This window comes from Dasypus novemcinctus, chromosome 12 (assembly GCF_030445035.2).
Source record: "Dasypus novemcinctus isolate mDasNov1 chromosome 12, mDasNov1.1.hap2, whole genome shotgun sequence".
NCBI lineage: Eukaryota > Metazoa > Chordata > Mammalia > Cingulata > Dasypodidae > Dasypus > Dasypus novemcinctus.
Window position 1 is genome coordinate 106,523,334 of NC_080684.1, and position 23,791 is coordinate 106,547,124.

The window sequence follows — 23,791 nt, forward strand, 5'->3', positions numbered from 1 at the left end:
TCCGTTGCTGGTGTCTCCTAAAAACAGAGACAAACAACAAATCAACAAATGAAAAAACCAACTCAGGGGAGCTGATCAGTGGCTGAGCGCCAGCTTCCCATATACAAGGTCCTGGGTTCAATCCCCAGACCCAGTACCTTAAAAAAAAAAAAATAAAGTGAACTGCCTAGACAAAATTCATGAATAAGTAAATCAGAAATTTTTGTTTTGGGAAAATCATTTTGAAGGCAATGCTGAAATAAGCTTTAACTGGCTTTACATGGTTACAAGCAAAGACTCTAGGTTACCTTTTACACAGTGATTTCTCAAGAGGAAAATTGAGCCTCCAGGGAATGTGGACCAATAAAAGGAATCTGTAAAGCATTTTCACAATAATTCTATGATATATTTTAATCACAATATGTATTTTTAAATTAAGAAAATAAGGGAAACGGACTTGGCCCAGTGGTTAGGGCATCCGTCTACCACATGGGAGGTCCGCGGTTCAAACCCCGGGCCTCCTTGACCCATGTGGAGCTGGCCCATGCGCAGTGCTGATGTGTGCAAGGAGCGCCCTGACACGCAGGGGTGTCCCCCGCGTAGGGGAGCCCCACGCGCAAGGAGTGCGCCCATAAGGAGAGCTGCCCAGTGCGAAAGAAAGAGCAGCCTAGCCTGCCCAGGAATGGTGCAGCCCATATTTCTTGTGCCGCTGACGACAACAGAAGCGGACAAAGAAACAAGACACAGCAAACAGACACAGAGAACAGACAACCGGGAGTGGGGGGCATTAAATAAATAAATAAAATCTTTAAAAAAAAAAAAACTTACTATAACGATAAAAAAAAAAAAAAAGAAAAGAAAAGAAGTAAGGGAAGTGGATGTGGCTCAACTGATAGCACTTCCGCCTCCCATATGGGAGGACCTGGGTTCAATCCCTGGAGACTCCTGGTGAAAAAGAAGATAAAGCGCGCCTGTGCGGCAATCAAGTGCCTGTGTGAGTGCCTGAATGGTGAGCCAGTGCCCGCATGAGTGCCCACGTGCTGAACCAGTGCCCTGAGCAAGTGAGTCAAACAGCAAGATGATGACGCATCAAAAGAGAGACAAGGGGAGAGTCAAGGTGAAGCGCAGCAGAGCCCAGGAACTGAGGTGGTGCAGGTAACAGGGAACCTCTCTCCCCATCAGAGGTCTCCAGGATCAAATCCCGGTGAATCCTAGAGAGAAAATGAGATGAGAAGACAACACAGAGAGCAAAAACAGCAGGGCGAAAGGAGGGGAAGGGTGGGGGTGGGGATGGGGGTGGGGGTGGGGGATGAATAAATAAATCATAAAAAGAAAAAAGAATATTTTGTAATTTATATTCAGTACTAGTTTTTTAAAAGGTCTAAAATTGCCACTTTAACAGAATCTTCAGTGGTAATGGGCACCCAGTTTAGTCTGACTCAAGTTCGTTTTCTATGCAGTTATTCATTCTAAGTAGCACAACCTTAGATCTACAAAATATGATTGAGCCACTCTTCACAGTCACCAGGTAAAAGGTAAAAATTAATTGCTGGTGGGCTCAGTGACCTCCAGATAAATAAATGGAGAAGGGAAGTTAGGGTAAGGATACGAGAGTACTTACAGTGTATCTCTCCAATGACTTTTTGATAAAATAAAGTGTGACTGAAGCAATAGATTACCCAGAAGAGGCAAGGAAGTCTTCAAGCATGAAACTATTTTAAGTTAAGTATTCTTCCACATATTCTGAGTACGAAACCAAACATTAACCACCAGCTACTTCTACAAGGCACCAGAAATTTCACATGGTTCCAGAAAAATTATACATGTTCCAGATTTGGTGCGCCATGAATGCGCAGGTTTAAGTGTTGCGCTCATATTTACCCAATGAAAGAATGAATTTAGACCCACTGTTCTCTTCCAACTCAAATCTCTTTCCAAGGAAGGACATCTGGGCGGCAAGAACCAAAAGGAAAGGGCGGCCCTCGAGAACAATCTCGAGGAAACGACCGTCTGAGGTTAGGGCCTGCCTCCCATGCGCCGTGTCCCATCACAAGGTCATCGTCACCGTATTCCCGCGCCGAAAGGTCCCCGCCTCCCAGGGTGGTCCGGCGCTTTGGAACCAATTACCTCCCCAAGTGCTCCCACCCCCACTTAATCTTGGGCTGCGAAGGGTAAGGGGGTCGAGGGGGGGGCAGGAAAAGAAGCCCACGGGGCGGGGAGGGGGGGCGAGGGCCAAGGAGAGGAAGGTCCAAGGTCGGTGCCACGTGAGGGTCCCGGCCGGGTCCCCCGGCGGGGCTGGCGTCCGGGCAGGGGCCGAGGGCTGGGGGCTGCGGGTGTCGGGGGGGGTGTCGGGGGGCGGCGGCGGAGGGCCCAGCATATCCCAGCTGCGTCCCCTCAGCCTAATCCAGCCGGGGCGGCCAGACTGGGCGGGAGGAGACTTTCGGGCTCCCGTCCCGCGGCGCCCAGTTACCGGAGCCGTTGGGGCCGATGATGCAGGTGAACCTCCTGAAGGGGCCGATGATTTGGCGGCCTCGCCACGACTTGAAATTCTCCACGAGCAACAGCTCCAAACGACCCATGGCGGCGCCGCGCCTCAGCAGCCTCCTCACACGCCGGCGGGAAAAGCGCGGGAAGGGCCTCGCGAAGTATCGCGATAGGGGGGTTCGCGCGCGGCAGCGCGAGGGCGAGAACGCGGCGAGCGCAGCCTCGTTGCTTAGCAACAGGGGTTGTTGACGGTTCTCAGGAAACCAGGGTCTCCGCAAGCGTGGCCGCGCCACGGAGGGCTGGGGTGCAAGCCTCAGGCGCAGACCCGTCTCCCGCCCGCACAACCGCCGAGGGGGCCAGCCTGTCTGGACTACAACTGCTTTTATTTTTGTCCTCTTTTCTTTGTATCTTGAATGTCCTAAAACTCCTTAGGATTTCTTTGTGAGTCCCAGAACCATGAAGGTAGCGCTGCCCAAGGACCTGGCGCAGGACGTTGGCCTCTCCAAGAGGAGACAGGCGGAGCTGTGCAGGCAAACACGGATATTCAATGCCAGGGACAGGATCATTGGGGTGAGGCCACGGGCAGAAGGGGAAAGAGGGCCAGGAGGGAATGAGGAGGGGGCAGAAGGGGGCGAGCAAGGCGCGGCAGGAGGGAAAAGGAGACGAAGTCCTGGAATGAAACTTTTGATCCAGGCAGAGCTGCAAGCAGCAACAGGCTCTCCCGGGGGATGGGAGGAGGGTGCGGGCGGGGGGTGGGGGTGGGAATATTTCGATGTATTCAGTTTGCAGAGGATGGTAGAGAGCTTAACAGACCAAAAAATACAACCTTCTCATTTTGCCAGATGGGCAAATTGAGTCCCGGAGCGGGGGAGGGATTTGCCTGGAGTTCGTGGTGAAACCGGGAATATGCAATTCTCTCTCAAAGTCAGATTTTCTTTTGCCGGGGGTACCTTCCAGCCCACCCAGCCACTCTTCCAGCAGAGCTCCCAATGGAGGCAGGCAGGAAAAGAGGCATATTAAAATGCAGTGGAATGAGTAGCATGAGGGAGCACGGGAGCACAGATGGGGCTGAAGGGGAAGTCAGAGAAGGCTTCCAGGAGGAGGTGGTGTCTAAGCAGTGCTCCGAGGAAGGAAGATCTGGGGAGGTTAAGAGTACAGACTGAAGAACCAGCTAAAACCAAGGCACTCAGACATGAAATACCCTGGTATGGACCTAAGAGAGCTCATTTGCAGTGAGGCAAGGCTGAAAAGATAAGGAGGATGGTTATCAACTGAATACAATTATCTCGCTCTAATCCCTCTCCCCTTGATTTCCATTCCCAGGGAGACACAGAAGCCTGGGATGTTCAGGTTCATGACCAGAAGATTAAAGAAGCAACTGAAAAAGCTAGACATGAAACCTTTGGTGAGCATTTCCTGCATGCCTAGCCAGCAGTTCACGGCTGTGTACCTTTAAGTACCTTTCCAACATCATTCTTGTTTCTTCACATGTGTAAAAACTTCATTCCTCCTCCTCTTAAAATCTCACAATTTCTTGTCCTCACTTAATGAGCTGATTCTTCCCCTCTTAAAAGAAAAAACAGCTATATGAATTCCAATGTAGATTGTGGGAAATACATTTTAAGGAACAATTACATTTTCCTCTGTTTTCTTTCTTTCTTTTTTTGAAATTGCATGAATATTTTCCTTTTGTTCCCACTTTTTTTTTATTTTTTAAAAGACGCTTTGATTATGTAAATGTTACAGAGACTATATCAGGGATTCCCATATGCCCTGCTCCCCACACCTCCCACATTTTCCCACATTAGTAACATCTTTCATCAGTGTGGTACATTCATTGCAATTGATAAACACATTTTGGAGCATTGCCACTAAGCATGGATTATAGTTCACATTGTTCTCTGTTTTCTTAAAACACACATACACACACACACACACACATTCTCTGCCAAAAAGCTCAAGACCTTCCATGGAGAACAACTGTACAATGTCCAGCATTGAGAATGGACACACACAGTCCTGAGCTCACACTCCTGAGCTGACTTAGAGATGGATATGATCCACTTAACAACATTCCAACTCTTAGATTTCAACTATAATTAATTTCCCCCATCATGGTCAACAATTTCAACTTATTTTCTTAGACCCTAAGGATTTTTGCAATGTAAAAAGAGCAGGACACAAAATTGTGTATACTGCATGTTGTCAGTTAGGTTAAAAAATATGCATAAAAAAAGACTGGAAGGAAAGATACCAAAATGTTAACAGGGGTGATGAAATTATGAGTGAAGTTTATTTTCTTCTTTATGATTTTATGCATTTCTGAATGCTTTTACCCTCTTTAGTTTTAGTTATAAGAAAATTAAAATTTACGAAATAAAAAGTGACACATACCTCCTCACTACCAGACAAGATGGCAACATTTTGCCAAATTGGCTTCAGATAGTTTAAGAAATTTTTTTGAGAATTAGATGTTTTTATATATCCAACTAAATCCCTAGGCATCTCATCATTTTCTTTTTCCTCTCTCCTCCAAGGTAGGAATCATTCCCACATATGTTTGTGCTATTTATATATATATATCCTTAATAACAATAGAATTATTTTGTACTTTTAAATTTTACATAAATGGTATGTTGTAACCTATTTGCAACATGTTTTTTTCACTCAACATATTTTTAAAATTAATCAGTAATCTATATATTCATTTTCATTGTTTTGTGGCATCTTATCATATGACTTAACCACAGTTTCTTTATCCATTCCCCGCCTACATTCCCTAGTATCAGTGTGGGAGATATCTGGAAATGGAATTGAGCTATAATATGTTGTTTTCAGTTTTGGGGATATTGCCAAATTGCTTCCCAAACTTACAAGTATCCCCACAAGCAGTGGATGAGAGATTGTGTTTCCCCACATTTTTCCTAATATTTATTGCTATTAGCACTTTAAATATTTTGCCATTTCATTGGATTCTTCCCATCTTGTAGAGCTGATCATCTTTTCATAAGTTTATTGGTCATTCAGGTTTCTTCTTTACTGATTTGCCTCATCCTATCTGTATTAGTTGGGGTTTTCCAGAGAAACAGAACCAACAGGATATATATATGTGTGTGTATATATATAATTAAAATTATGAGATTTATTATAGAATTGGCTCATGTGACTGCGGGGATCAGCAAGTCTGAATTCCACAGGGCAGGTTGCAACCTGGGAACTCTGATGAAGGTTTTGATGTATTATCCTGGAGAAGTTTGCTGACTGAAATAGAGACAAAATTTCTTCCTTCTGACCACTGACATAATCTCATCTCCCTTTAAGGCCTTCAGCTGATTGGATGAGACTTCTCTCATTGATTTTTGATTGTAGGTGAAATCAGCCATAGATGCAATCAAGTGGCTGGGGATTTAAATCCACTAAGTACCTGCACAGTAACCCGCACAGTAACAATCAAGCCAGTGCTTGCTTAACCAAATAACTGGACAATATCACCTAGCCATGTTGACACGTGAACTTAACCATCACACGATCCTTTGTCCAATTTTTGTTTGTTTGCTTTTTGTAATTGATTTGTAGGTGCTCTTTATATATTCAGTATACTGATCTTTTCATCGTTGTCTTGCTTTTCTTGAGAGTCATATACTTTTATAATCATTAAAAATTAATTTTAAAGTGGATTCAAATTAATTTTCTCTCCTGAATCTTAAGCTTATGGATATGCTGTGTCTATTCCAGCTGCTGAAATGAGGCAAAATGACAAAATCATGTGCATATTAGAAAACCGTGAAAGGAGAGAGAAGAAAAATCTCTGTAGGGCTATCAACAACTTCCAGCAGAACTTTCAGATGCCAGAAACTCGCCGTGAATTTGATCTGTCTGACCCTTTAGCCCTTAAGAAAGATCTTCCAGCCCGGCAGTCAGATAATGATATTCGGAATACAATATCAGGAATGCAGAAATTCATGGGAGAGGATTTAAACTTCCATGAGAGGAAGAAATTCCAAGAGGAACAAAACAGAGAATGGTCCTTCCAACAGCAAAGAGAACAGAAGAATGCCCAAGCTGACCACAAATTTGCAGGTAATGACACAAAAAAGACAAACCAGCCCCAATACTTTCCTCAACAAATCAAAGCCAAGATCTTTTGAGGTCCTACATTGACTATGTAGAGAAAGAGGAGAAGTCAGAAGCCTGCACTCCAGGAATTAAACTCCAGTCACCGTCAGTCATCTGGGAAATGCTTTCTGAGGGTGGGCTTTGTGTCGGGGCTCACTTGGGTGCTGGGACTCAAAGGCAACTTGGAGCTGGGGCTGCCCACATGGTATGCCCCAGGCTCCTGGGAAAGATGGAATGGACCAAGTGTCCGGGCCCAGCCTAGTGTCCAGGGTACGTGGTACAAGTCCCCGCAGGGTATTGTGGGAGCACAGAGCGTAGGGCCTGACCTCTAAATGTTACAAGTGCAGAGCTGGGTGTTGGGCCTTCTACTCTACTCTCTGAGAGGGACCCCTCCCCACATCATCTCCTACGCTGTCTAAACCTACTCCTGCCAGACTTCTGTCCTCCTCACCTCCCCAGTGAAACTGTTCTGCTCAAGATCAGCGTGACCGCATGTCACCCAAAGGTTTCAGTCTTCATCTTGACACACTGATCAAGCTTCCTCCAGGATACCACCCTCTCCTGGTTCTCTTCCTGCCCAGACTCCTTCGCTGAGTTCTGCTCATCTTCCCCGCAGCCAGTTGATGCTGAACATCAGTGCCTTCTGGGCCTCACCTCTGGCACAAAACTTATCCTTTGGTTTTTTCACTTAGTGTCATGACTTTAAATATCACCTGTAAGCCCTTACTTGCCAAATTTATATCTGTGGCTTGGACTTTTCCCAGAATCCAGGCTCAAAAAGCCCAGCTGCCCCTGGACATCTGACTGCTCTTACATGCCTAGTGAACATGCCAAGGTAAATACAAGGCCAGAAACACACGCTTTATCTTCCTCTAAAGCCTAATCTGCCACCTCCCAGACCATCTCAACTCCCTTGTTTTATCTCCAGTGCCACATCCAGGCCATCAGCAAATCATCAGATTTTACCCAGCTTCTCACCACTTCCGCCATTACCACTCTGCAGAACTGCCGGCATCTCTCTACCTGGTCTCCCTGCTCCTGCCCTTATCCCCTCAGTCTCTTGTCAGCCCAGCAGTCGGAATGATCCTGTTAAAAGTTATGGCAAATCCTTTGCTCAGAACTCTCCAATTGCTTCCCATTTCACCCAGAGTCAAAGCCAAATTCACTGTAATGACCTACAAGATCTTCACAGTCTGACCTTAGCTCCACTGCTCTGCCCTTCCACTACTCTGTTCTTGCCACCTGGAACTTCCTCGTTGTTCCTAGCCATGTGCCAGGCTCACTCCTGCTGTTTCTCTGCCTGAAAACGTCTTTCCCCAGACAGCTGCCTGCATTTCCCCTTCCCCTTCAGGCCTTTATTAAAATGTCGCTTTATGGGTGAGGCCTCCCCTACCACCCTATTTAAAATTGCAATCCTGTGTCCTCCCCTCACCCCACAGTCCCCATCTGTCTGGCCGTGAACCTACGGAATAGGTTAGACAGGCACTTAAGACCGACAGATGAAGCGGGTCACTCCATATAGCAAAATAGTAACAGTTTATTAGGGAATTTACAGACCAGGGAATGGGTCCTGGGTGGCTGCAGGACACGCAGAGTAGCGCTCGGAGCTGCCAGTGGGTCGCAGGGGTTATATGGGCAAGAACAGGAGGGTACAGAGCCAGGTCGGGATTTGCAGGATGAGAAGCACGGCTCTTGGAAGCTACTGCTGTGTAGCGGGCTGGTTCTGGTACAGACAGCTCTCGTGCTTAGGAGTGCTCGTGTGTGCTGTAAAGATGCACTTATGGGGCCTGGCAGGGGGTCTCCTCTGGTTTATGGCCGCACACCATCCCTTTCCTGGCTTTGTTTTTCTCGGTGGCAGTTATCACTGGCATAGTGTATAGGTGATGTATTTGTAGGCCCTCTCCCCACTACCACGTTGTAAGCAGTGAAGGTAGGATGTTTTGTCTGTGTCATTCGCTGCTTTATCCCTCCTTCCTGGCACATAGATTGATAATTATGGAAATCATCCATTCGTAGGCTTTTAATCTCATCTATCTCCCAGGTGCTCCAAATTAGACTGATTCTCAAATTGCCTCCTTGACATCCCACCAGATATATCACAGCATATTGAAAACTAACCTTGAATTCCTCCTCCAAATCTGTTCCTCCCTCCCTCCTTCTCCCCTCAGGGAATGGCACCTCCTTCCTTAGTCAAGCCAGAACCCTGAGAGTCATCCCTGAATCCCCTTGCTCCTTCATCCTTTGTCTCCAGTCCACCCTCAAGTCTTATCCTTTCTATTTTGAATGGTCCATGTCCCCCCCATCTCTGTTGCCGCCACTCAAATGCAAGCTCTTTCCTTTCCTCAGTTGGACAGGCCACGGCCAATAGCTTTCTAATTGTCCACTTCCTTTCTTACATTCCTGCCGTCCATTCCCAACATAGCAATCAGAGTGATACTCTTAAAACAGTAACTTTAGCTCTGTCACCCCACCCCTGCCACCTGGATTTAAAACCCTCCACTGGCTTCCCACTGCCCATAAAATAAAATGTAAAATCCTGTGCCCAGCCCTCCATATCAACGTGTGCCCCTCGTCCCATTCACCAGGTTCCAGCTATTTTGGCTTTCTCTCCATTTTGCATCCTGCCAACTCCTTTCCCACTTCCGAACCTTTGCACCTGCTCTCTGCCCACCTTCTCTGGTCCTTCTGGCTTCAGCATAAATGTCATTTCCTCTGAGAGAAGCTATCTCTTCCCATCCCCCAACCACCCAAATCAGGTAGTCCTAATGTTTTCTTTCTTAGCGTCCTCTTTTCCTTTCCCACGATCACAATTTGTAACAATAGATTTTAAGGTTTATTTGTTTCTTGTCTGACTCATCTCCTGAACAGTAAGTTCCAGGAAGGTAGGGAAAATGACCTTTTTTTTCCACCACTCTATACAGTATTCCTGGTGAGGTGGTGTGTGGTCCATGTTAGACCCTTGAAATTTTTAAAAAGTTTTTGTTGTAACATATGTACAACGTAAAACTTCCCATTTTAACCACTTTCAGATATACAATTCAGCCATGCTAGACTCTTCATATTTGTTATTAAATGAACAATTGAAGGACAAGAGTTGAGGCTGAAGGTGAACTGAGGCGAGAAACTCTAGGCTAAGGAGTTTGGGCGTTGTTTTTGGAGACAAAGTGGAGACTTTCAGTGCACAAATGCCAGGTGGAGAACCTTCTGGCCGATGACCTTTTTCCGTGTAACAACACCGTGAGCGTGTGGTCCTGCCTCCAGCTGGGGTCTGGAAGGCTCTGAGCGGTCAAACAGTCGTTCCAGACACAGAGCTAGGACGTGTGAGCGCTGACGTCCAAGCCAGCTCTGTCTGATTGGGAATCTTGACATTTTGCTCTTTGGACCCTCCTCTTCGACCCTTCTCCTCCTCCTCCTTGACCTGGCAAAGTCCTTCCACCTAGCCATCCCTTCCTGAGGCCCTGGGCTCCCCCCATCCCTTGCACAAACTGTGTAACCACTTGTCCTGCCCGCTGGAGGGGTGTAGCTGCTCCCTGATAGAGCAGGGCAGGCAGCAGCCTCCGCGCCCCTGTCCCAGGCCACAGCAGACATTACTAATCCAGAGCAGAACGACTCGCCATCATCAGGCCCATTCATGTGGCTTAGGGCATGAGAAGCGAGGTCCCGCCGTCTGGGCAGGACCCCCAGGAGGGTGCTGGGTGGACCGCGCGGCCCATCGTCTCGCTCCCTTCCAGAGGACCTCTACACCAAGACCAGGCTGCAGTTTGACGAGACCGCCAGGCACCTGCAGAACCTGGAGAGCGCCACCAGGAAGGCAGTTTGCGTCTCCGTGAAAGAGTTCAACAAGAAGCAGGTACTTGGGCTCCGCGAGCGCAGGGGAGGGCGGCCCGCAGCTTCCGGGGCTGCTTGGACGCCCCCATTGTTTGTGTGGAGCTCTGCCCGTCGTGGCCCTGGCACCCAAACCCTGCCCAGGCCCCTGCCTCTTGCTGGCCTGAACAGTGCTGGTTTTGAAGATGAGCGGGAGGGAACCCTGGCAACACCCACACTGCTCTGACTTGGGACAGGCACACACTAGGCTCTCAGTAATGTAAGCCACGATGGTGCTCATTAGCCCAGAGTTTGAACGCCTCAGGGAAGCTCCTTCTCAAGCTCTGCGCAGCTTCCTGACAAGCACTCCCCTCCCCTCCAGCTCGCTGCTTTTGAAAACTGCATTTCTGTTTCCCCAGTGGGGTGGGAACTTGGCCTGGGCTGGCTTATCAGATGAACTGGCCGACTAGAACCCTGGTCTCCAGCGGAGGGTGTGCAAGGTGGTGATTCATTGAAAAACATTAGCTCTCGGCGTCATGTTTCTGTTTAACCCGTCATTTTAAATTCCCTCGTTTCTGTGTGTGTTTTATAAAACATGTTATATTATGGTTCATTGTACTTTATTGTGAACTAAATATATTATATTGGAGAAACAAGCTTTAATATGCTCTACTGGGAAGCAGATGTGGCTCAAGTGATAGAGCTTCCACCTGCCATATGGGAGGACCTGGGTTCAATCCCTGGGGCCTCCTGGTGAAAAAGAAGAGAAAGCCTGCCTGTATGGCAAGCCAGTGTCCGTGTAGGAAACCAAAGTACACACGCGTTAAGCTGAGTGCCTGCACGGCGAGCTGAGTGCCCATGTGGGTGCCCACATGACAAGACATGGGCCCATGTGGTGAGCCAAGTGCCCACGCGAGAGCCCATGTGGTGAGCTGAGTGCCCATGTGAGTGTCTGTGTTGTGAGCCAGTGCCCGCACGGAGAGCCAAGTGCCCGCGTGGTGAGCTGAGTGCCCGCATGAGTGCCCACGTAGTAAGCCAGTGCCTGCACAGCATGTGGGTGCCTGCGTGGCGAGCCGAGTGCCTGCATGAGTGCCCACGTGGCGAGCCAGTGCCCGTGTGGTGAGCCGAGTGTCCGCACAGCAAGCCGAGTGCCTGCATGGTGAGCCAGTGCTCGCACAAGTGAATCATGCAGCAAGATGATGACACAACAAAAGAGAGACAAAGGGGAGAATCAAGGGCAAGTGTAGCAGAGACTAGTAACTGAGGTGGCACAATTGACAGGGAACCTCTTTCAGCATCAGAGTTCCCCAGGATCAAATCCTGGTGAATCCTAGGGGAGAAAGAGGAGAAGAGAAGACAAAAAGAAAAATAGATACAAAAGATCACACAATGAATGGACACAGACAGCAAAAAAAACCAGCGAGGGGGGATGGGGAAGATAAATAAATAAATGAATGAAAGAATGAATGAATGTGTTGTTGTTTTTTTTAAAAAAAAGGCTCTACTGATGGGGGTATGCAATCAGAAGTCCCAAAGAGGCTGAACCAAGATGAGAGAGAATGCCAGGACATTGCCTTCACTCACCGCCAGTCCTGAGCAGGGATTTGACTGGGGGTTTATTTGTCCATCAGGAGCGCCGGGGTGACGATGTGTTTTCAACCTCTTAGAAGTTGTGACTGTTGTGAACCACCCTGTCAGGAGTTCTTTGCAGCCCAGATGTCTAAGAATGGCCAGGCCCCCCAGGAGGGACACAGAGCCCTCTCGTGGGGCAGGAGACAAGCCTGTGGGGGGGCAGCCTAACCTTGGAAAGCAGCTCCCTGCTTTGGCAAAGCTGGGCAAACCAAGAGCTGAGCTGTTAGACTCACAAACGAGCGGTCGTGGTTCTCGTGTGCAGCCCGGGCCACCCTATCCTCACCCAGGCAGCGAGGGGCCCACGGCCCCCCACATCCATGCTTGACAAGCCCCCGCCTCTTCCCCAGCCACAGGACTGCCCTTTAGAGCATCTTCCCTCGAGGGCCGGCCTGGGCCTCGAAACCCCCCGCGGGGACTTGGAGCATCTTCCTTCATGTTTCCCCCGCTCAGGCATTGGAGTCAGCAGAGAGGAAAAGGCGCGAGAAAAGCCAAGAACAAGAGGACAACCTGGCCGAGATCTCCAGCCTCCTGCACGGGGACCTGCTTTCCGAGAACCCGCAGCAGGCGGCCAGCTCCTTTGGGCCCCACCGCGTGGTCCCCGACCGCTGGAAGGGCATGAGCCAGGAGCAGCTGGGCCAGATCCGCATCACTCAGAAGCAGCAGATCCAGGAGAAGCTGGTGCCTCCCCCCCAGCCCCTCCTAACAGAGCCCCCAGTCTCAGCCTCTGGGGCTACCGACTGCCCCCCCCCATCTACTTACACCTGCCTTATGCTCCGTCCTGGAAGCTGCCCTCGAGGAGTTTGTGTACCGGTGGGGGGAGAGGGCAAGAGCCAGCTACTCGCCTAAGGGGGTGATGCTACAGCAGGGGTGACACGTGCTAAGGAGGAGAGTAAAGCTGGGTGAAGCGGGTCAAGCGTGTGTGAGGAGGCTGGTGGGGGGCCTCGTGACAAGTGACATTTGAGCAAAGACCCCAAGTTGGGGAGGGAGTGACCAGGCAGGCTGGACAGCTAGAGCCAAGGCCTCGGGGCAGGACTGAGCTTGACCTATTCAGAGAAAGCGAGGAGGCCTGGCTGCCTGGAACAGAGTGAGGGCCGAGGGCAGGAGCCGAGGTCTGTGAGGTGGAGGGTGGAGGTCCCAGCAGCCCCTGGGGGCAACTTTGCTTCTTTTTTTAAATCCTGTGGCTGCAGCGGGGAGCTTTGGGGGATTGTGAGCAGAGCAATGACGTGATCTGACTTTCCATGTAAAAGGAGCCTTCTTGGCCACGTGTTGAGAGTAGACTGTTGGGGCGAAGGGGAAGAAGGGAGCTCACTGGGGAGACTGTGGCGGGGGTCGAGGTGAGAGGCCGGGGAGCTGGCAGGGGCTGCTGGGGAGGGGCTGGATTCCGGGTCTGTCTTGAAGGTTGAGCCAACAGGTTGCTTAAAGGATCGGGTGTAGCACGTGAGAGCAGGAAGTGGAGGATGACGCCAGGCCTTTGAGCCTGACCAGCCAGGATGGAGATGGCATTTACAGAGGCGGGGAGACGACGGGAAGAACAGGTTGGAAGGGGGAGTGGAAATCACAAGTGCGGTTTTAGATATGTGAAGTATGCAGCATACGTTAGACATATATAACTGGTAAGATTTTTCTGCCTGTATGGGGCAGAAAATCCCAAGTAAGAGTAGCTTAAACAAGGTAGAACTTTTGCATGTAGATAAAACCCTAAGGAAAACAGGCAAGGCTGGAATGGCAGCTCCATGGTCCTTGGAGTACCTCTCTCCAAGCTCTGAGTACAAGGTGACTGCTTGAGCTCCAGCCATCACATGCAGATTCCAGCTAGCTAGAAGGAGAAAGGCTTCTTCCAGGCAGTCTCATAAGACATTTCCACTTGTACTCCCCTGGAAAATCCTCACATAGCTACCCTTAACTATAAAGAAGGCTGGGAATCGTAGTGTCTATTCCAGGCAACCACGTGCTGGGGGTTCTTTTACTGAGGAATGCTGCTGGGGGACAAGCAGCATTTCCTGCCGCAACCTCCGGTTGGCATTATAGTCTGGGGTTCAGAAAGATGTCTGGGCTAGAGACGCAAACGAGGGAATAGTGACCCCACGGAGCATTTGAACCCGGGGACCTGGATGAGCTCCCACAGGGAGGAAGTGGGGAGGGAGAAAGGATGTGAGGACCGAGGCCCGCCCCACCCCTCCACTCACAGAGAGCAGAGCTGGAGACGGCCGGGTGCAGCGGCATGGCGCGCTGGGGCCTTGTCAGGAGCTGCGTTGAAAGGCTTCTCGGGTGGCGCAGGAGCCCGGTGAATGGGCTCGAGGGGGAAAGGAAGCACTGGGACAGCAAATGCCCCAAAACCTTCAAGGCCTTTTGCTTTAAAGGTGTGCAGAAAAATGGGGTGGCAGCTTGTGTGGACGTGAGGTCAAGGCAGAGTGGTTTTTAAAAAGTATTATTACGGAAACCAGAGCGTTCTCTTTTGTCATCCGATGGTGTGATGCAGGACAGAGGAGAAATTGGGTGCCAGAGGCAAACACCCGCACAGCCACGCACCCGTCCAGTCTGGAGACTGGGGAGCAGAAGTGGGGCTCGCCGCGGGTCAGAGCTCAGGCCCCCCATCCGCTGCCCTGGGGAGGGTGGATGGGAGGCAGCGTGAGCCTGGGCGCAGGGAGGGCGTCGAGGGGGCAGCCTGAGGCGCTGCTCCTCTGGTGAATAAGGGTGAGGGGCGTGGAGCTGGAGATGGGAGGTCAGAGAACAAGGTGCTCAGCGGTCATCAGGAAGAGTGGCAGGCGGCAGGTGGCGCGTCTAGGGGACGGGAGGCTGGGTCAGGAATTTGAAGGGGCACCAGGGAGCATGGTCAGATGTCCTTCTCGGCCACACCCAGCTCTATGTGGGGAGTCCACTCCATTAGGCTGGGGTTTGCCTGGCAGGAAGGACCACGCCGGGCACTCTGGGGTGCTGGGGGTGTCTGCCAAGGGGACACTGAGGAAGGAGGGAAACGAGGATGGAAGGGACACAAGGTCAGTGGCTCGTCGGTCACGGTGGGAAGGGGTGGGAGTCGGGTGTTAGGGAGAGAGCTAAAGGGGCAGGTGAGAACAATGGCGACCGGGACGCTTGATGTCATTGGGACTGGGAGGGTGGCTTCCCCGATGTCGGCAAGTCTGGGGCAGGGGTCCCTGAGTGGCTGCAGCAGCATCGCCGTCACCGGGAACCTACGGGAAATGCAGCCGAGCCACAGGCTCTGTGGGGGAGCACCCTCCAGGGACCCCGCCTCCTGCTCAAGCTCCAGAACCACCAGTAGGACATGCCCAGGAGAGTGAGTGGCCAAAGGGTCGGGGCCCTTCCGACCCTTGGAGAGGGGGAGGAAGAGCTGAGAACCGGGGAAAGGAGAGGCTCGGCTCTGTGGAGGGTGAATCCACTGGGAGTGACGGCAGGAGAGAGCTTTGGAGAGGTTCACAAACTTTTTAGGTTCTGGGCCTGCCCATGGGTGGGGAGAGGACAGCTAGGTAGGGTGTGAGCTTCCTAGGTGGCAAGAGGGTGAGGGAAAGAGGAGCAGGTTGTCTCCAAGGTGTGGCTGTGTGGAGAGTAGACTGAGGGGGGGTGGTCAGTGCTGGAGGCCCTCAGGGGCCCCCAACTCAGAAAGGGGCCCCCGGTGGAACAGCCACTGATGTTGGAGTCAGGAGACAGGGGTAGTGTGGCCCTGGCTAGGCCCTGCTCTGCCCTGACCCACTGGCACCTCAGTCCCAGGACAGCCTGGCATGGAAGCCTGGTCATTCGGCCCCAAAAGCTCCGTTTTTTTGGGTATCTAAGTAGTATTCTCTGTAGAAAATTAACAAGACAGAAAAGTACAGAGAAGGGAACAAAAAGCACACTAATCTCACCACTCTGAAATACACATACCCGCCCCCTCTGCCCTTTGAGTCCTTCCACCCTGCCTCCTTTTCCATGCACGGAGACAACTGGAAAGCTGAGACCGTGCAAAGAATAGCGTGGTTGTCTGCTTCCCCCTCAGTCGGGGGTGCGAGTGCCTGCATGACATGCCGTCAGTTTTTTAATTTATTGTTTATGTCAATGTTACACGTTACCCACCACAGGGCAACGACTACGATACCAATCTGCTTTAGTCGGCGGTTACACTCCCCCCCGGTTTTTGTTCATTTCTCGGTCTTGTGGGACTTGGGCAATGTTCGTTCTCCGTCAGGCTGAGAGGAGACGTAGATACATGGGGCAGGGGAGTGGACCCGTTTTGCCTACAGTTGAAGATACTCCTGTCTTTTGGGCCGGGGCTGGTCCACGGTCATTGTCTTGCCAGTTGTCCAGGGCAGCCCCGGGAAGTGGAGAGGAGGAGCTGGCCGTGTGTCCCGGGCTGTCGGGGCTCCACCAGCAAAAGAACCATCCCAAGGCTCTAAGTGTCTGAGAAATCTACCTAACAGGCCCTTTGAAAATTATAGGGTCAGATAAAAGAATCATGACAAGGGCATTAATCTATATAATACAGATAATATTACCACATTCTCCTGGGGGAATAGCTTTTCACATGTCCCGGGCCGAGCCCACCCAGGGGGTGTGGGCATAAGTGGCCATGTGGCTTGCCTCTGGAGTCTATGTCCTTAGGCCCTCGGGAGCACTTTTGTTGGAGGCGTTGCTGTGCTCATGCTGTGTTTTGGATGCCAGCATCTCGTGATGCCTCAGAGCAGCGGCGAGTAGCCTCGTCTTACAGGTAAGGAAACTGAGGCTCAGGGGAGCGAAGCCACGGGCCTCGCAAGTGTCAAGCCAGGCCAGCCTGCCCTGCGCTCCCCGGCTTGGGGCCTCTTCCCAGCCCGTGCCCTCCTGGTGGCCGGCTGACCCTGCTCATCGGTGGGAGGAAGCGCTGTCCGGGTGCTGGCGGCTGACTGCTAAGGGACTTGGGGATCCCAGGCTTGGCCTGGCACGGGAGGGGTGGGTACCCCAGGGTTGCACCCTGGCTGTCCTTCCAGCCAGCGCCTCACAGGTGGGAGCAGCAGTTCAGCTGCCTGGAATGGTGGCAGGGGTGGGGCCTCCTCCCCTTCTGAGCCTCAGTTTCCCCCTCTGTAAGAGGAGAGGCCTGGACTCCAAGTCCATCTCCTGGGCCTCTTTGGCTGAGTCAGCCCTCCCCCTTCCAGAGGCTCCAGGAAGAAGAGCGCCAGCGAGACCTGGACTGGGACCTGCGGAGGGTGCAGGCGGCCCGTGCCACCCTGCTGGGAGAGCGGCAGCAGCAGCGGCAGCAGCGCCACCTCCGCAGGGTCCTGGATAGCTGCAACCTCAGCCTGGCCCAGGAGAAGCATTTGCAGTGAGTGCTGGGGGGGGGGCTGGGGGCCAGGGAAGAGTGGGGAGGGGCCGGGAGGCGCAGGAGGCACAGGCAGGGGGGCGGGGCAGAGACCGAGAGGGGGCCGGGCGGGGTGCTGGAGGCGGGGGGGCTGGGAGCAGCTGGAAAGGCAGGTCTGAGCGATGGCGGGGTCCCGCACCATTTCCACCCAAAGGGCCCGGGGCCGCCCTTGGTGGTCGATTTCACGGAGGCCCGCGGGCCATGGCGCAGCCTCCTGGTACCGAAACCAACCCGGAAGCGGGTGTCAGAGCCAAGGAGTCCAAGGTGCAGTCCTTGGAGACCACCTGCTCCACCCGGGGAGGACGTGGGGGCGGGGGCCCCCTGCCGTGAACGTCCTCCCTGCGCGGCCGGCCTGGGGCGGAGGCCTGGAGAGGCCAGTGCGCGCCGCCCCCCGCCCCCAGCCGCAGGGAGGGTGTGCGGGGCATGCGGAGACCCAGCCTGGAGGCTCTTTCTATTACTGAGGGGACCTCAAGAGTAGATCAGATAAGGATAGCAGCGGTCACAGAGGAACGCACAAGGAAGGGACACAGAGCAGACAACTGGGGGCGGGGGGGAGAGAAATAAATAAAAAACTTAAAAAAAAAAAAAAAAGAGTAGATCAGAGTCCCCACTGCAGGAAAATGGCAGATGTGGATAACTGGGTGAACCTGCAACTTCACCCATTATGTATCTATCATCCGTCCACCTATCTACCATCCATCCCACCCGTCATTCTTGTATGTCTCAAGAGCAAGCTTCTGTACCTGACCTAGCAGAGACCTCTGGATTTCCTCCAATCAGAACTTCGGCTGCCCCTCGGTCATCCCTGCTGGGGGCGGGGAGGGGGAGGCGGAGGCTAAAGGGAGCAGTAAAAGATGATCTGACAAATCAAAGGGAAGGAGCAAGGGTCTTCACAGGCACCCCTTGGCGTGTCCTCTGAGCTACACTCTGAGTTGCGGGTGCCGGTCCCTAACTGGACTGTAGGGTCACTAGCAAACGCCCACCGCCTCGGAGCTCCCTGGGGCTCACGTGTGCCCTGTATTCTGATGCTAACGCTATAAAAACCTGCTAGCTTTGTTTTATCTTTTTCAAAAAGACTGTTTAGAAAGTAAACACATTTACTGATTGTTTTTTCTCCTTGTTTTATCAGGGAAAAAAATATGAAGGAAGTCTACACAAATGCTCCCACAGATGACTATTTCACACAATTTAATACAAGAAGTCGATGAGGAGAAGACCCCCTCGCTCACCTCGGGAGGGTTTACGTGTGAAGCGTGGCACCCTCCCAGAGGCACATTTAAACGCATCTGTATGTATTCCTTGGCTCAGAACTAAACTATATTTTTCCGCTGTGGTTGGGCATTTATTAATAACCCTCTTGTATTGCGACGCGGAGCCTCGGCTTCTGCTCGCTTGATTTCAGGGGCCATCTCTAGGACACCTACGACGCGCTGCATGTGTGGATCCAGACGTGAAGCAGACAGGCCCCACGAAGGATGACCGTACAGAGAAAGTGATATTTCAGCTGCCCAGAGCATACCTTAGACTGGTTCAGCCCCTGCCATAGCTAACTCTTACAAGTGGTACCATGCAGAAGGCATCGTCATGTCCCAAATGCTTCCTGTGATATTTGGGTTACAGCCTTGCTCAAGATGCCAGGTAGTGGTGGAGCTAGGATTCGAACCCAGGGAGTCTGGCTCTCAACCGCTTCCCTCTGCTGATTCCTGAGGTAACAGTGGCCCGACAAGGCAGAACTCCATTTCTTGCTCTCGTAAGTCCAGGCTGAGAGGGAACGCCTCCAAGCAGTGCTGCAGGGGCCCACGCTCCTGGAAGCTTGCTGCTCCGCTGTCCCCACGGGTGGCATCCATCTCGCGTCCAGGATCTGCTCCAGTTTCCACCATCCCACCACACTGTGGCCAGAGCAGGGAGGGAAAAAGGAGGAGGAAGGGGGAGGCTTCCTAGCTCTTCCGCTTTAGGGACAGGGCATGGAAAATGGGCATCTCACTTATGCTCACATCCTTTGAGCAGAACTTGGTCACGTGACGACATTCAGCGGCTGTCGAGCCTGGGAAACTGAGCTGGCTGACCATGTGACCAGCATGTATAGTAAAAATGGGAGAATATAGTATTGGGGGGCAGCTAACAGACTGCCACAGCTTGAGGAGTGACTTGGAATTTGCTAGAAGGGAAGTGAGGGGAGGCCTTCTACACTGAGAGTAGGGACTGTGTCCACAGTAAGCGCCCAGGCTCAGGTACTTGTTCCTTCGCCATGTGGTTTCCTGGGGGGCCATCTGCACAGGATCAGTGACAAATGGCTGCTCCCAGTGGCACTTTACAATTAGCTGAGCTAGAGCTGGACAGCGCAATGCAAGCACTGTAGCTCACCTTCCCCTCCATCTCAGCACAAATCTTGTTCTTCCCAAGCTCAGAACCTTCATTGGCTGACATGTGGCCCAAGCCTGAGGGTTGCTGGGATTTTCCCAGGGGGGTAAATTGGGGCTGGACTTTCAGCATAAACAAAGACCCTAGGCCATGACAGAGAGGAGCCATGATGCAGTGGGTGGGATGGGGAGAGCCTGGGGCTAGGACATGGGGTGGGGGCGGGCTGGCTCAGGCAGCGCCAGATCCCTGAGCACCAGGGACTTTATCCTGGAGGCAAAGGGAGCTGCTAAACTGTTGGGAGGGAAGGGGCAGGTCAGGCGTGCGTGTGTCTGACAGGTGACCAGCAGCAGAGCGGAGGAGGCGGGCTCTGGTCCCTCTGTCAAAAGAGAAGCAGGCTCTGAAGAAGCCTCTCACAACAGCCCACGGGGCTCCTCGGATGGCTACGTGATTGAACACGTGATCAAAATGGGGCTGTGTTTCAAATCCAGTCAACCCAACAATGATGCAACCCAAAGCTGGGGGGCGGAATGCTGCTTCCGGTGCTGCAGTTGAAGTGTGGATTAGGTGCCGGGCTCCTTGGTACCCCATGGGTGGAGGTAGGCCAGGGAGGGGCGAGCAGCACCCACTGTGTGCTGGGCCCTAACTAGGTGTCCTGTGGAGATAATCTCATTGAAATTAACTTCATGACAAGTCTGTGGAGCAGGGGTTTTTCCTCTTCATTTCCCAGCCAGAGAAATGAGGGACCTCACCACTCGGGGCACACCCAGGACGCATTTCTGCCATCTTTAAGCAGCTGGCAGGTGGTCGGAAAGCCCCACTGTGACTCGAGCTCATGCCTGCGGGGGGATGGAACTCTCCAGATGGACCTATTTCCTGCAAATGACACCATTGCTCCTGCTGCTAACAGCCCCAGAACTTTGGTGCCAGGTGTAGGATGCTGCCTTGGCTGAGGACCCAGAAAGCTGGAGTTCTGAGCCGAGTGGGCCTTGCCCACTGGGCTATCGCTCTTGGCAGGACCCTGCAGAGGCAGTGGGGAGAGGCCTGTTCTTTGAAACATAGAATTCACGTCAGCTTTGAAGGAAAATGCGGCAGGGTAAGGGGAGGCTGAGAATGGCATCTCAGGTGTGTGTGATACTTTCAGTGTGATGCCATTTCTGAGATGACCTCTGGCTCCAGACCTGAAGGAGGTGGGTGTGTGAGCGCTGTCAGTTCCAGGTGGAAGGGCTTTCCTGCTGAGCCAGCCGCCTGTGCAAAGGCCCTGAGGCAGGAAAAGGCTCGTCGCCCTCTTGGAGAAGAGCAGGAGCCAATGGCTCTGCAGCGAGGGAAAGAAAGCGATGGGAAATGTGGGGCCAGGGCTCCTTGGGGTGGGCAGAGGCCCGGAAGCAGGTCTGGATTTCATTCTTGGTGTGAAGGGCTCTGGGCAGGAGCACCAGGTGGCCTCGCTTACATTCCAGCAGGAACCCTCTGCTGCTGTGGGGACAAGGGTGGAGGCAGGCACCAGGTGGGGCCTGGCTGCGCGTGCTCGGTTAACGTCCTGCACCAGAACCCCAGTTTTGCCAGGAGGGAACTGAGGCTCAGGGAAGGGAGCCCCTTTCCTGAAGCCCCACCTGTGCATTCACCCCGCGCTGGGGGCTCCCCTTCCCGACCCCGGCTGCAGGCACTGCGGCGCCCCTGGCCCCCGGCCCCGTTGCTCTCCTCCGCGGGCGGCCCGGTGGAGTGACCGGTCCTGCTGGTGGGGCCGAGCCCGGGGGCTGCGTCAGGTGGCCCTTTGCCCACAGGTCTCGGTCCCACCCTCCTAGGGGCCTTTATCAGGAATGGAGGTGAGGTTTGGGCCCCAGGTGCCAGCCGTCCTGTCTTATCTCAGTTGGCTCTAGAAAGAGCTGCGCCCCGGCCAGATGCCAGAGGCGCCCGCAGAGGCCTGCTCTCTGCAAACATCCAGCCAAGCCCTTGCTGGTACTGAAATGCACCAGGATCCTTCGAGAGTCTCCCGGTCATCTCACGGGGGGGCCCAGGCCTGAGCCATCCCAGGCCTGGTGGTCCCCAGCCGCTGTCCCCCGCGTTACTGCTGCCCCTGTGCCCTCCCCAGGGGAACTCCAGCCCGCAGGTGCCTGGAGACCTCTGCTCAGGTCATGTGACCTTATGAAGCCGGGGCCAAAGGCCCAGGGAAAACCCCACAAAGATCCCATGGCCCGCAGGAGAGCAGGGGCCCCCTCCCTGGTCTGTGCTGGAGGGCACCCCCACCTCCGCCCGCTGGAACAAGCTCCTCCCCTCCCCCCGAACCAAGTTGGGAGAAAGGAGGAGCTCCTCTGTCCTGGCTCTCCGGGCCTGAGCAGGAGCTGCCTACTCGCGGTGACAAGGGTGCTCCATATGGGGAGGGGCTCCCAGGAAAATCCCCTTAGGATCGTCGGTCCCTTTCTCGGCGGAACCAGGCGCGCTGGGGAGAGCGCCGGGTGCCCGGCGGGCGACGGCCTGCTCAGGTGGCGTCCTCTCCCGGCTCTCGGGTCGGGGGCAGCGGTCGCCCGCCCACCCAGGGAGCGGGGGGTCTGGCCAAGTCGTGGCTGCAGCGCAGTCCCTGGCCGAGGGGAGAAGGGCAGTCACGCTCGGAGCAGGAGGACCCAGAGCGCGGGGCTGCTCGTGTGCGCGCCCCCGTGGGCCCCGCGCGGGGCGGCCGGCTGTCCCGCTGGCTCCCGCATCCTAGGAAATCACCCGGGAAAGGGGCCGCCGCCCTTGACGACTTCGGACGCGTGCACGTGGTTTCGGCGCGCCCTCTGCCGGCGACGAGCGGCACAACACATTCCCGGTGGCCCTCAATGCCGGAAAATCACCCGACTACAATAATTGTAAAATTAATCTGCAATGAGTATGTTGCCGTATTTGCTTCGTCAGCTATCTCTCCAAAGAAAAGCTTTTAAAAATCCAGGCATCTGCTGCTTACTCAAGACACAGCTAAAGCAAAACAATGGAAAAGTGAAGACTAATAGGATTCAAAAGTTATTTGCTCCGTGTTTATCTTTATTCTGGTGTTCAAATTCTGGGTTCAGAAAGTGGGAGGGGAGGGCCTGAAAAATAAAAAAGGATTAACCCTATTCTAAATAATTTAAAGTTTCTTCCTTACCTCATCCACATCATTACTGGCCTCCCTAGTCTGTTCTATTTGATAAATAGCTCAAAATCTCTGGCTTCGCAGCTTATTAGTTACGCCGAGCAGACCATGTACAAAACGAATTTGTTGGGTGAACCAGATATTCAGTAACTTGGGTGGAATCCTAGAGGTGGATCCCGGTCGCCAGCCTCTGCTCCTACATCACAGATGGCTCAACCGAGAAGGCCCGTTCTGCGCGACAACAGTTCACGCCACCCGGCCGCCCGGGAGGTAAGCAGCTGGTTTTGGTTCTCTGTGTTATTGGTGTCTTTCTCTGCCTATTTTCTTTGGACCACCCACTTCCAATAAAACCTGGTGAAATTATGTTACTGTATTAGTCTCTCCTCAGGGGTCTGAAGCTTGGACTGTGCTAAACACTAGATTGACCAAAGAAGTACTCTGGAAGCACTTTTTATTTGTCGGTGCCTCTTCATCTGTTCAGACTTTGTTTATTCAACTTTTAAATCATCTGGTACCCTCTAAAATCATCAGTCAGATAAGTGTGCTTTTAAATGGAAAAAAAATCCACACCATTTTGTGCAGAATTCGGCCCTTTGAAATAGTCTGCTCTTCCCACATTCTCGCTCTGGAGTTTTAAATGAGCATTTCTTTTGAGGAAAGCATAAGGAACTGTTTGATAACATTTGGAGCAATAATTTTAAATATTTTAAATGAATCTTATTGCCTCCGTGAGTGTTTTTCTCTTGCCTTTATGTGTTATGCACACATCAAAATTGCAGCATTCATAGCAAAGTTTCTACTTAATCCACATGTGTAAACAGTGTCCTTCTGGCTCCCACTTCAGTGTTCAGTCCATCTACCCACCCAGAGAGGCTCAATAAACCTCCCAGACTGGGTGAGCCTCCTCCTCCAGGCTCCTGGTCCATCGTCTCTTAATGCTGTGTATTGGAGGAAGGAAGTGAATGGTGCTTTGCAGTTAGAGTTATGTCTTG

General features: G+C 52.5%; 2 protein-coding genes across 6 annotated transcripts in view; one reads left to right on the forward strand and one right to left on the reverse strand.

Moving 5' to 3' along the window:
- SMC1B (structural maintenance of chromosomes 1B) overlaps window positions 1-2,608 on the reverse strand; it is a 102,119-nt gene extending 99,511 nt beyond the window's left edge. The window contains exon 1 of the mRNA XM_004453419.3: window positions 2,450-2,608. Within this exon, the coding sequence (XP_004453476.2) occupies window positions 2,450-2,558 (109 nt within the window). The 5' untranslated portion in view covers window positions 2,559-2,608. The remainder of the gene's footprint in view (window positions 1-2,449) is intronic.
- A 112-nt stretch (window positions 2,609-2,720) lies between these two features.
- On the forward strand, window positions 2,721-23,514 carry RIBC2 (RIB43A domain with coiled-coils 2). 5 transcript variants are annotated; one of them, XR_009188387.1, is made up of 10 exons: window positions 2,721-3,033; window positions 3,787-3,868; window positions 6,199-6,543; window positions 10,311-10,429; window positions 12,466-12,693; window positions 17,133-17,299; window positions 18,465-18,623; window positions 18,711-19,043; window positions 22,884-23,069; window positions 23,177-23,514. XR_009188387.1 is itself a non-coding variant. In XM_058308927.1 (7 exons), the coding sequence occupies exons 1-7, from the start codon at window positions 2,920-2,922 to the stop codon at window positions 18,541-18,543; spliced, it is 1,134 nt and encodes a 377-aa protein (XP_058164910.1). In that variant the 5' UTR covers window positions 2,721-2,919; the 3' UTR covers window positions 18,544-18,666. The 5 variants fall into 5 exon arrangements, 1 of the variants encoding a protein (XP_058164910.1); XR_009188386.1 differs by having other exon boundaries at window positions 18,711-23,069; XR_009188389.1 differs by having other exon boundaries at window positions 18,738-23,069.
- Window positions 23,515-23,791: the final 277 nt, after the last annotated feature.

Coding starts and splice junctions, on each gene's coding strand:
- RIBC2 (XM_058308927.1), top strand. CDS start 2,920: ATGAAGGTAGCGCTGCCCAAGGACCTGGCGCAGGACGTTGGCCTCTCC. Junction 3,034..3,786: donor CCAGGGACAGGATCATTGGG/GTGAGGCCACGG, acceptor TTCCATTCCCAG/GGAGACACAGAAGCCTGGGA. Junction 10,430..12,465: donor AAGAGTTCAACAAGAAGCAG/GTACTTGGGCTC, acceptor TCCCCCGCTCAG/GCATTGGAGTCAGCAGAGAG.